We start from the raw sequence: 13,182 nt of genomic DNA on the forward strand, positions 1-13,182 counted from the left end.
GAAAACAACATGATCACGTTCCTTGCAGACAGTATATGTATTATATGATAGATACTGTAGGTCAATATGGGATAATATCATAGGACTCTAACTGGTCAGATATGGAGTTGCCTATTTTAGGGTTGTTTGTAGAGTGTGGAGGGGGCTCCTCTCATCCTGATAATAATGGGAAGTGATGCCACATGACTGGTCATACCAGAGAGACAGAGGCTTCTAGAACCTTCTCTGGCCCCAACGGGCCTGTTTAGACAGAACACGCCATGACATGGCTGTGCTGTGTACCTCCTCTCTAGACATCATAGAGGAGGCCATATTTGGCTGATTATCTTCCTGAAAGCATAATGACCGGGAATGACAAAACATAAGCTTATGGCTAACAATGCTAGCATGCTATGGATTACATTAGTAAGGAGCATAATTACACAAGGTGGATTAGCTAGCTAGTAAAGAGTATACAGCGCCAGGAACCAACCAATCCCCTAACATGCAAATGAATGACACGGCCTCATTAAGTTTGCATTTATGTAGCCAGCTGAGTATTTACTCAAGCAAATTAGTGATTCATTCAAGGACACAGCAGCTGAGAGGCTCCACCTGGGATTACTAGCAGTCTCCATCTCCTCTCCAATCAGCCATCCATTACCCAGATAAATAAGCTTTACTACCTTACTTACAACCTGAACATCTGCATGTCATTCAGATGAAATGGAAAAAACATGAAAATGCACTGGGCTCATTGGGCTGGCCACTCCTGATATCTTTAGACCTGTGGCATGCTTTGTGCACTGGTGACAGGCACAGGGTTGAGAGAATTTGCCTATTCAATAAACCTGCACAATGTTGCTTGTTGAAGTATTTTTAAGTGTCAAAACAGGGTTTTGATCTGCAATGGGATAAAAAGGATACATAAAATCACCTATGTAGGTTTATTTTGTTTACTTTACACCCCAGATACCTAGCCATTAAATACAAGCAGGGGCAACCCCTTATTCAGGGCGGTTTTGAGCTCCACCTGTTTTGATTTTTTGTTGTTGCCTGTTTTGCATGTTATTTTGGCATTAATACGTGTCACATATCAGTTCACAAACAACGTAAAAAACTAAAATATAATTGAGTTAATAAACCGGCATACAAAGTTGGTCTCTTTTTTGCTTTCTTGAGTAGGGCAGTTCCAAAATTCAGGGGATTCAGCCTAGCTCAGTGGTTTCTGTGGTGGTGGGGCAGCCAGAGGAAAATACGTAGCTAAGGGGTTGGTAGTGTTCTCAAGTTGCGCCGTGATTGGCTCAGTGTTCTGTCACGCATGGGGAAACTAGACAAAAAAAAAAGGCAAGTTAGTTAAGAACAAATTCTTATTTACAATGACAACCTACATCACTGCAAAATCTACGGGTAGAACTCGAAAATTCAAGCCCCTTGGGTGCTGCCATAGAATTACATTAGAAGTGTCCATCCAAGAAAGATTAAGGTCATTGGCCACAGATAAAATGACTTCAAATCACGTTATAGCTACAGTAGCTTTGATTGGAGTGATCATGTCAATGTCTTACTTTCAAAATCTTAGCTAGCAGTCATCATCATGAGTCACGTCGACAATCTACTGGCAAATCCTTTTAATTCCTTGTCATATGAAGAGAAATAATAAAAGAGAAATTATAGATAAAACGTATCGGTGCTCATCGGCCATTGGACATAAACATTACGCAACAAGCTGGAAATCGCAAATCGCCATGCTCAAAACAACTGGGAACTCTGAACTGGGAAATCTCAGACTTCATTGAGTTCAAGACAACTGGGAAAATAGGGTTTGAATGGTCATCCAACTCACAATTGCAAGTTGGGAACTCGGGCCTATTTCTAGAGCTCCGACGTCATCATGATTCGCCCTTGTTAATTTCAGAGTTCCCAGTTGTCATGAAGGCACCATAAATCCAGAGAATGCCTGACTGATTCGAGTTTGATGCCAAAATTTGCCCACGAAAGACTGCCGCGCCACCTTCCTGTTCAAGTGAGCACAGTAGAACAAGGGGAGTCCAAAGATTTCTTGTATGCTGCTGCATAAATGTAACATGCCAGGGAGATATGTACACTGTAGCTAAGAAAGTAATATTAAGAGTATGTTGTGTAGTTAACTGTTAGTAGCCCACATGCCTCACCCTAATAAATGTAATCTATTTTCACTTCTTAAATTTTGCCTACTGTTCTGACTTGGTGGTGCCTATAACCTGTTTTAGAGAAATGCAATCAAAGAATATTGTAAGAGCTTTCATTGTCTGCCTATATTCCCCTTTATTTATCCTACAGTTCTGACTTGGTGTACAGGGAGAATACTGTAAGAACAGCCCATTTCAAAAGTGCTAAACAAATAGTTATATTGAAAACGTCTGTCCTAACTCGCTCATTAGTGTCTTAATCGAAATAACACATTGCCTCATCCGCACGTCGTCCCCTTACGCCATAGTTTGTAAATCTCAATTGTCAGTAGTAAGCACATTTCTTTAAGCAAGTCAGCCATATCAGCTATGTTTTTTGAAAGTCAGTAAATTAGGCTGAATGAACTGTTTTGCTGCCCGACAAGGCTCCACTGATAGCCAGGTGTAGCAGTGGTAAGGTGTTGGGACTGCTGTTGGGACAGCTATATGTACAGTGCATTTGCAAAGTATTCAGACCCCTCAACTTTCCCCACATTTTGTTACGTTAAACTTATTCAAAAATGTATTTAAAAAATAATCCTCATCACACAATACCCCATAATGACTAAACAAAAACAGTTTTTAGAAATTCTTGCAAATGTATAAAAAAAAAAAAATATATATATATATATATAAACCTGCACAATGTTGCTTGTTGAAGTATTTTTAAGTGTCAAAACAGGGTTTTGATCTGCAATGGGATATTCGGCCCCCTTGAACTTGGCAACCTTATAACCTCATTTCAGGCTTCAAACATAAATATATAAAACTGTATTTTTTTGTGAAGAATCAACAACAAGTGGGACACAATCATGAAGTGGAACGACATTCATTGGATATTTAAAACTTTTTTAACAAATCAAAAACTGAAAAATTGGGCGTGCAAAATTATTCAGCCCCTTTACTTTCAGTGCAGCAAACTCTCTCCAGAAGTTCAGTGAGGATCTCTGAATGATCCAATGTTGACCTAAATGACTAATGATGATAAATACAATCCACCTGTGTGTAATCAAGTCTCCGTATAAATTCACCTGCACTGTGATAGTCTCAGAGGTCCGTTAAAAGCGCAGAGAGCATCATGAAGAACAAGGAACACACCAGGCAGGTCCGAGATACTGTTGTGAAGAAGTTTAAAGCCGGATTTGGATACAAAAAGATTTCCCAAGCTTTAAACATCCCAAGGAGCACTGTGCAAGCGATAATATTGAAATGGAAGGAGTATCAGACCACTGCAAATCTACCAAGACCTGGCCGTCCCTCTAAACTTTCAGCTCATACAAGGAGAAGACTGATCAGAGATGCAGCCAAGAGGCCCATGATCACTCTGGATGAGCTGCAGAGATCTATAGCTGAGGTGGGAGACTCTGTCCATAGGACAACAATCAGTCGGATATTGCACAAATCTGGCCTTTATGGAAGAGTGGCAAGAAGAAAGCCATTTCTTAAAGATATCCATAAAAAGTGTCGTTTAAAGTTTGCCACAAGCCACCTGGGAGACACACCAAACATGTGGAAGAAGGTGCTCTGGTCAGATGAAACCAAAATTGAACTTTTTGGCAACAATGCAAGACGTTATGTTTGGCGTAAAAGCAACACAGCTCATCACCTTGAACACACCATCCCCACTGTCAAACATGGTGGTGGCAGCATCATGGTTTGGGCCTGCTTTTCTTCAGCAGGGACAGGGAAGATGGTTAAAATTGATGGGAAGATGGATGGAGTCAAATACAGGACCATTCTGGAAGAAAACCTGATGGAATCTGCAAAAGACCTGAGACTGGGACGGAGATTTGTCTTCCAACAAGACAATGATCCAAAACATAAAGCAAAATCTACAATGGAATGGTTCAAAAATAAACATATCCAGGTGTTAGAATGGCCAAGTCAAAGTCCAGACCTGAATCCAATCGAGAATCTGTGGAAAGAACTGAAAACTGCTGTTCACAAATGCTCTCCATCCAACCTCACTGAGCTCGAGCTGTTTTGCAAGGAGGAATGGGGGAAAATTTCAGTCTCTCGATGTGCAAAACTGATAGACATACCCCAAACGACTTACAGCTGTAATCGCAGCAAAAGGTGGCGCTACAAAGTATTAACTTAAGGGGGCTGAATAATTTTGCACGCCCAATTTTTCAGTTTTTGATTTGTTAAAAAAGTTTGAAATATCCAATAAATGTCGTTCCACTTCATGATTGTGTCCCACTTGTTGTTGATTCTTCACAAAAAAATACAGTTTTATATATTTATGTTTGAAGCCTGAAATGTGGCAAAAGGTCGCAAAGTTCAAGGGGGCCGAATACTTTCGCAAGGCACTGTATATCACATTTACATAAGTATTCAGACCCTTTACTCAGAACTTTGTTGAAGCACCTTTGGCAGCAATTACATCCTTGAGTCTTCTTGGGTATGACGCTACAAGCTTGGCACACCTGTATTTGGGGAGATTCTCCCCTGCAGATCCTCTCAAGCTTTGTCACATTGGATGGGGAGCGTCGCTGCACAGCTATTTTCAGGCCTCTCCAGAGATGTTCGATCAGGTTCAAGTCCGGGCTCTGGACATTCAGAGACTTGTCCCAAAGCTACTCATGTGTTGTCTTGGCTGTGAGCTTAGGGTTGCTGTCCTGTTGGAAGGTAAACCTTTGCCCCAGTCTGAAGTCCTGAGCACTCTGGAGCAGGTTTCGCCATAGGGATCGTGGCAGGTTTCCTCCAGACATGCTGCTTGGTATTCAGGCCAAAGAGTTCAATATTGGTTTCATCAGACCGGGAATCTTGTTTCTCATGGTCTGAGAGTCCTTTAGGTGCCTTTGGCAAACTCCAAGTGGGCTGTCATGTGCCTTTTACTGAGGAGTGGCTTCCGTCTGGCCACTCTACCATAAAGGCTTGATTGGTGGAGTGCTGCAGAGATGGTTATCCTTCTGGAAGGTTCTCCCATCTCCACAGAGGAACTCAGGAGCTCTGTCAGAGTGACCATCAGGTTTTTGGTCACCTTCCTGACCAAGGCCCTCCAATTTAATTTACCACAGGTGGAATCCAATCAAGTTGTAGAAACATCTCAAGGATGATCAATGGAAATAAGATGCAACTGAGCTCAATTTTGGCTCTCATAGCAAAGGGTCTGAATATTTATATAAATATTTTTTTTATTTTTTTTATTCATTTGCAAAAAATTCTAAAAACCTGTTTTCGCTTTGTCATTATGGGGTATTGTGCGTATATTAATAATAATAAAAAAGTTGAATCGATTTTAGAATAAGGCTGTAACGTAACATTTGGAAAAAGTAAAAGGGTCTGAATACTTTCCCGAAAGCACTGTAGGCCCTAACAGTTTGTGGGCACCGTTTGTCACCGTTATAGTGCAATAAATGTATTGTTTAGTGTTGTGGCATGTATAAATGTTTTATACAAGATAAACGCTACAGTAACTGAAACTGACCATTTGATTGCTGGAGCAGAATTTCTGCTAATTTGTCTCATAAGAGACGAGGCATACCACAAACAGAGAGCAATTCATTTGGGTTGACAGAGTGACTTTGCTGGCAGGAGTGAAATTCACAGGCCTTCCTATTTCTGGCAGCAGAGGGTGAGATAATGGAATCAAGCTGGTGTAAATGAGTCTCAGTGCTATGCACCAAGACACCTCAATAACAATTAAATAAATGAGAGGGGTTCAAAGGAGAGAAAGTAGAGGGGAGACAAGTAGAAACAGAATCAACTCAGAGAGGAACACCACTATATCAGCTCAACAGCACCGATATACTGTAGCATAGCGCTCTCACACTGGCACTGCTGTAAAATCCCAATGCATGAGATCAACTCTCCTCAGGTCATGGCAGAGAGCATTTTCAGAAGACATCCCACAAGAGTCAGATAGAGAAATCATGTAGGCCTAGGTCTATGTGGAAAGACTACACTCTGGGTACCCACTTCACAAAGCCTGCCAAAAGCCCTGGTAACCTGTAACCAGCTGGCATTTATTTCCCATGTTTTAGTAATATCAGTTCAGGAGAGCGTGCTGCGAGAAGAAAAGCAAATCCACCTGGATCTAATGTCCTGGTTCTCTAGATCAGAGACTGTACCAGAGAGACGAACTGAACCTGCAGTTCCCTGACAGGGGCATCAGAGGTAACTGGACCATGAATCAGAGTTAACTGAGGGTCAGATGAAAATGCCCTGGGGGAGAGAGGGTCTCTCGTTAGATTGTTGATGGAGGATGGGGAGATAGCTTGTGTATTACTGTATGGAAGCCTTGCCCTTGAAGAAGACAGCGATAGCAACAGCTGGGAGAGCGGTGGAATGCCAGTGCAATGCTGCAGCCTGCCAGCTTCATGGCCAATCCCAGATGAGCATTATCTCTCCTGCCACAGCGATACCAGCAACTTTTCCATAGGGGCCAAATAGCACTCCAAGGGCCTACACTGCATTTCTGAGGTATCCTGGAAAAACACTACCCCAGCCCAATGTGGCAGTCTCAGAAAATGTTATGACACTTGAGAAGCCAGTGCCCAGCGAGCCTATATTAGACACACCACAGTTGACTGTGATTATATCGTCAGAGCCACGAGGATAAAGTACTGTCAATACTGAAGGGCCAGGCTGTCTCAGGACACAAATGAAGGCCAGTGCCATTTAGATTACTTTCAGAGCTTAAAGATGGGGGGAGATATTGAGGTGGATGTTTTTTCTCCCGAGAGAGAATTTCACAGCCAAAGTACTTTACCATCTCACTTCCTTCGATTTTCCACTGTGGTTCATTAGCTCTGTACAGCGTTGATCTCCTCAGAGAGGAGACAGGGGAAGGTGCTCACCTGAAGCCATCTCCCACGTTGACTATCTCCACCTCGCTGTCGGTGGAGGTGACGTTGATCTCCTCGCTGGCTGGGACAGGGGGTGCAGGGGTCGCCTCGATCACCACCACGTCTTCATCCAGAGAAACTGGAACACAACACAGTCAAATCAAATGTTATTAAAATGACTTGCGCCGAATACAACTGGTGTAGAGTATATTGTGAAATGCTTGCTTACGAACCTTCCCAATTGATGCAGACTAAAATATATATATGTACATTTTTTAAAACTAAGACAAGAGGAATAAAATAAAATACACAAGAATGGAACTATATACAGGGAGTACCAGTACCAGATCAATGTGCAGGGGTACGAGGTACTTGAGGTAGATACACTACATATACAGAAGTATGTGGACACCCCTTCAAATTAGTGGATTCAGCCACACCTGTTGCTGACCGGTGTATAAAATCGAGCACACAACCATGCAATATTTTTTTATTATTTAGTTAACAAGGAATGTCAGTGAAGAACAAATTATTACTTTACGATGACGGCCTATTTTACAACGCTGGGCCGATTGTGTGCCGCCCTATGGTACTTCCAATCACGGCTGGTTGTGATACAGCCTGGAATTGAATCAGGGTCTGTAGTGACGCCTCTAGCACTGAGATGCAGTGCCTTAGACCGCTGCGCCACTCAGGAGCCAAAAGCTTAGTGACTTTTAATGTGGCACCATCATAGGATAACACCTTTCCAACAAGTCAGTTTGTCAAATGTTTGCCCTGCTAGAGCTGCCCCGGTCAACTGTAAGTGCTGTTATTGTGAAGTGGAAACGCCTATGAGAAACAATGGCTCAGCCATGAAGTGGTAGGACACACAAGCTCACAGAACGTAATAACAGAGTGCTTGAAGTGCGTAAAAATAGTCTGTCCTCGTTTGCAACACTCACTACTGAGTTCCAAACTGCCTCTGGAAGCAATGTCAGCACAAGAACTGTTCGTCGGGAGCTTCATGAAATGGGTTTCCATGGTCAAGCAGCCGCACACAAACCTAAGATCACCATGCGCAATGCCAAGCGTCAGCTGGAGTGGTGTAAAGCTCGCTTCCATTGAACTTTAGAGCAGTGGAAACGCGTTCTCTGGAGTAATTAATCACGCTTCACCATCTAGCAGTCCGACAGGCAAATCTGGGTACCGCGAATTCCAGGAGTACGCTACCTGCCGGAATGTATAGTGCCAACTGTAAAGTTTGGTGGAGGAGGAATAATGGTCTGGGGCTGTTTCACGGTGTGGGCTAGGCCCCTTAGTTCCAGTGAAGGGAAATATTAACGCTACAGCATACAATGACATTCTAGACGATTCTGTGCTTCCAACTTTGTGGCAACAGTTTGGGGAAGGCCCTTTTCTATTTCAGCATGACAATGCCCCCGTGCACAAAGCGAGGTCCATACAGAAATGGTTTTGTCAAGATCGGTGTGGAGGAACTTGACTGGTCTGCACAGAGCCCCGACCTCAACCCCGTCGAACACCTTTGGGATGAATTGGAACGCCGACTGCGAGCCAGGCCTAATCGCCCAACCTCACAAATGCTGGTGGCTGAATGGAAGCAAGTCCACGCAGCAATGTTTCTACATCTAGTGGAAAGCCTTCCCAGAAGAGTGGAGGCTGTTAAGCAAAGGGGGGAAGGACCAACTCCACATTAATGTCCATGATTTTGAAATGAGATGTTCGACGAGCAGGTGTCCACATAACTTTGGTAATGTAGCAGGGTAAAGTGACTATTTTTTGTATTTATTTCACCTTTATTTAACCAGGTAGGCTAGTTGAGAACAAGTTCTCATTTGCATCTGCGACCTGGCCAAGATAAAGCATAGCAGTGTGAACAGACAACACAGAGTTACACATGGAGTAAACAATTAACAAGTCAATAACACAGTAGGAAAAAAAAGAGAGTCTATATACATTGTGTGCAAAAGGCATGAGGAGGTATGTGAATAATTACAATTTTGCAGATTAACACTGGAGTGATAAATGATCAGATGGTCATGTACAGGTAGAGATATTGGTGTGCAAAAGAGCAGAAAAGTAAATAAATATAAACAGTATGGGGATGAGGTAGGTAAAATTGGATGGGCTATTTACCGATAGACTATGTACAGCTGCAGCGATCGGTTAGCTGCTCAGATAGCTCCAACTTCAGCGATTTTTGCAATTTGTTCCAGTCACAGGCAGCAGAGAACTGGAACGAAAGGCAGCCAAATGAGGTGTTGGCTTTAGGGATGATCAGTGAGATACACCTGCTGGAGCGCGTGCTACGGGTGGGTGTTGCCATCGTGACCAGTGAACTGAGATAAGGCGGAGCTTTACCTAGCATGGACTTGTAGATGACCTGGAGCCAGTGGGTCTGGCGACGAATATGTAGCGAGGGCCAGCCGACTAGAGCATACAGGTCACAGTGGTGGGTGGTATAAGGTGCTTTAGTAACAAAACGGATGGCACTGTGATAAACTGCATCCAGTTTGCTGAGTAGAGTATTGGAAGCTATTTTGTAGATGACATCGCCGAAGTCGAGGATCGGTAGGATAGTCAGTTTTACTAGGGTAAGTTTGGCGGCGTGAGTGAAGGAGGCTTTGTTGCAGAATAGAAAGCCGATTCTAGATTTGATTTTAGATTAGAGATGTTTGATATGAGTCTGGAAGGAGAGTTTACAGTCTAGCCAGACACCTAGGTACTTACATATGTCCACATATTCTAGGTCGGAACCATCCAGGGTGGTGATGCTAGTCGGGCGTGCGGGTGCAGGCAGCGAACGGTTGAAAAGCATGCATTTGGTTTTACTAGCGTTTAAGAGCAGTTGGAGGCCACGGAAGGAGTGTTGTATGGCATTGAGGCTCGTTTGGAGGTTAGATAGCACATTGTCCAAGGACGGGCCGGAAGTATACAGAATGGTGTCGTCTGCGTAGAGGTGGATCAGGGAATCGCCCGCAGCAAGAGCAACATCATTGATATATACAGAGAAAAGAGTCGGCCCGAGAATTGAACCCTGTGGCACCCCCATAGAGACTGCCAGAGGACCGGACAGCATGCCCTCCGATTTGACACACTGAACTCTGTCTGCAAAGTAGTTGGTGAACCAGGCAAGGCAGTCATCAGAAAAACCGAGGCTACTGAGTCTGCCGATAAGAATAATGGTGATTGACAGAGTCGAAAGCCTTGGCAAGGTCGATGAAGACGGCTGCACAGTACTGTCTTTTGTCGATGGCGGTTATGATATCGTTTAGTACCTTGAGCGTGGCTGAGGTGCACCCGTGACCGGCTCGGAAACCAGATTGCACAGCGGAGAAGGTATGGAGGGATTCAAGATGGTCAGTGACCTGTTTGTTGACCTGGCTTTCGAAGACCTTAGATAGGCAGGGCAGGATGGATATAGGTCTGTAACAGTTTGGGTCCAGGGTGTCTCCCCCTTTGAAGATGGGGATGACTGCGGCAGCTTTCCAATCCATGGGGATCTCAGACGATATGAAAGAGAGGTTGAACAGGCTGGTGTTAGGGGTTGCGACAATGGCGGCGGATAGTTTCAGAAATAGAGGGTTCCAGATTGTCAAGCCCAGCTGATTTGTACAGGTCCAGGTTTTGCAGCTCTTTCAGAACATCTGCTATCTGGATTTGGGTAAAGGAGAACCTGGAGAGGCTTGGGCGAGTAGCTGCATCCGAATAGATAAGAGTATACTGAGGAGAGACACATCTGGCAATTTGACCTGCAAATCCTGATGTAAACAATGTTGAACTGATAATGATCATATAAAGTAGCTGGAAAAGTCGCCGGAAATCCACTTTACGTAAATAAAATTGCATCCGTTTTAGTACGCAGTTAATTCCAGAGAGGTTATACTGTACATGTCTGTTGCTGTATGTTGCAGGCTCTGTTGTGAAGATGGCTGGTTGACAACACATGACCTCATGTGTGTTACGCAGCAACATAAAACAACCTCCACCAGCATCTTCTGGTGGTTCTTCCTCACCAGGCGAGAAACACACCCAAAGCTAAATAGGAGTATCAGTATCAGTATAAATGAATAGCGATTGTGGTGTGGGTGTGCAGGCTAACAGTCTGTGTACTGGGCCTGTGTGAAATGTAGGTCAGTAAATGCTGCTCTGCTCTCCACTGTCTGCAGGATTTGCAGTGCAATCTCTGCATCTGCACTCTGATTGGTCCCCTGTCTAGTATCTCTCATTCCAGCCATGCCTGACCTGGCCTCACTGTCAGGAAGAGGCCCAGGGTGTGTTCAATACACTTAACATTTCATAACATCGCAACCAGGAAGGCAAGAGGCTTATTTTTGTCACACCACCCCAAACAGCTAGTTCTAAATGTGGTCCTTATACTGACTATCTGTTTGATCTACAGACATATTTTTACAGATTTAAAATTACAGATCAAAAACGAAATTCATTCTAGTCCACTGTGTATTATTACTATACTGAAATGATTGTAACATTAGGTTCAACTGTGCCATGTGTTGCCTCATAGATGCTGTGTGGTTTGTGTGTACCTGTGCAATGAGCAGTGGCTTGTTGCTCTAGTGAACATCAGCACTCCCCTGAGTGAGTTCTATTGCAGTGGTCCACTGGGTGCTGCTGCTTAGCACCCTCTCCTAACCTAGCTACCTCTCTCCCTCATGAAACATACTGCTCTACACAAACACTTCCTGGTTCAGGGAATGTAAATAAGAAGACTATATGACCTCGCATCATAACAAGGGCAGACGTGACTATTGACATTGACAAATAAGATACATGTCCTGGCAGCTAGCTTTGAATAGATATTTATTTCAGTGTGTAGTGTCTGCATTCTCCATTTTGCAGTTGAGAAAGGGCCGATTGTGACCTCAGGGGTGTATGCAGCTTGGCATAACACACAGTATGGACAGTTGCTGATAGAAATGTAATGTATAGAACTGTCATGATTTCATACCCTACTGCAAGGAATATGTCTATATTGTGACATGAATACAGGAATTACAGTACTAAAACACTCCTGTCATGTCCATGTATTTAAAGTCTGACGAATAGGCAGCTTGGTGATTGGGCCTTTTTATGTCCATTACATTAATCCCCTCCTCTGGCCAATAGAGATCTATCTCTACTGACTGCCTCCTCTCCTCTCCTCTAAACAATGGCATAGTTTCTCCTCTGAGAGCCCTTGTTGTTAGCAAGATACAGTGGGGCTTAGTGCTTGAGTCAGTCCTCTCCACCCACCTACTTCCCATAGCAAAGACACAGAGAGGCAGCCTCGCCCCATGACCCGCTCGATCCTTCCCCAGGGCCACTGAGTGGAAACACTATTACAGCTTAGCTACACGAAGACATTCAACTGAGAGAGGTGAAAGAGGGTAGGGCAGGAACGGAAAATTAAGAGTTTCTTGAAAAATGGCGTTCTTTGGCTTGTGTTGTAGCGGTGCAGCTCAGGAAACAGCAGGTGGTTGTCAGAGGCGTGCTGTGCTGCTCTACCCTGCTGTACTATGGTGTGTTGTGGGAGGAGAAGCTGGGTGCATAAACCCAGACACCTGCAGCTCAGACAGAGGAAGAGGCTTGGTTTCTGGGCTGCCAGGTTTGGAGCTCCGGGTAGCGGTGCAAGGTCGGTTTGCCCCCATCAGCAGTACCTACCCACCTTGCGTGCAAAGTCTATTTTCCACTGGTATTCACAGGTCAGGGTGACTCAGCGGTGTGATAGAGAGTAGCCAGTGAGTGACCAGTGAGTGACCTCGGTAGAACAAAGAGAATGTGCTACATAATAATGACCGTGTGCAAGACTGAGATATGTGGGAGGGAAGATGCTATTGCTACTCAACAGGAAATTCAAAATGCGCATATATAGTCTGAAACTTGAAATGTGTGTGTGCAGCACCGGGCCTTTCTATAGCACCTTTTATAGCAATCGATGCTGGCCCTCATTTGGATGTCTCAAAGTGAAACACATACATTAGAGCTCCATCAAAGCATGTATATTCATGGTAACTGCTGAAGAACCAGCCTCAGAGGTTCCTAAAGAGGCGTATGAATATGAGAGGAAAAAAACTGAAATGTCCCTTGAACATAGCCCTCTTTGTTTCAGGCATTTTCAGCCTATGTAAATTCATAAAAATCCTAACAGGCTTGGCCATGGCCCAGGGGTCATATTCCAGCAAACCCTTGGGCTTAACTTC

At 44.0% G+C, this 13,182-nt stretch overlaps 1 protein-coding gene across 4 annotated transcripts in view; it reads right to left on the reverse strand.

The window, feature by feature from the left end:
- Positions 1–13,182, reverse strand: part of LOC110526411 (E3 ubiquitin-protein ligase arkadia-C) — a 44,737-nt gene that overhangs the window by 17,391 nt on the left and 14,164 nt on the right. For all 4 annotated transcript variants that reach the window (XM_036980802.2, XM_036980799.2, XM_036980800.2 and 1 more), the window contains exon 3: positions 6,995–7,121. In XM_036980802.2, coding sequence (XP_036836697.2) covers positions 6,995–7,121 — 127 coding nt within the window. The remainder of the gene's footprint in view (positions 1–6,994; positions 7,122–13,182) is intronic.

The sequence above is a fragment of the Oncorhynchus mykiss genome, chromosome 6 (genome assembly GCF_057628025.1).
Source record: "Oncorhynchus mykiss isolate SJ-2025 chromosome 6, ASM5762802v1, whole genome shotgun sequence".
In the NCBI taxonomy this organism is placed as follows: Eukaryota; Metazoa; Chordata; class Actinopteri; order Salmoniformes; family Salmonidae; genus Oncorhynchus; species Oncorhynchus mykiss.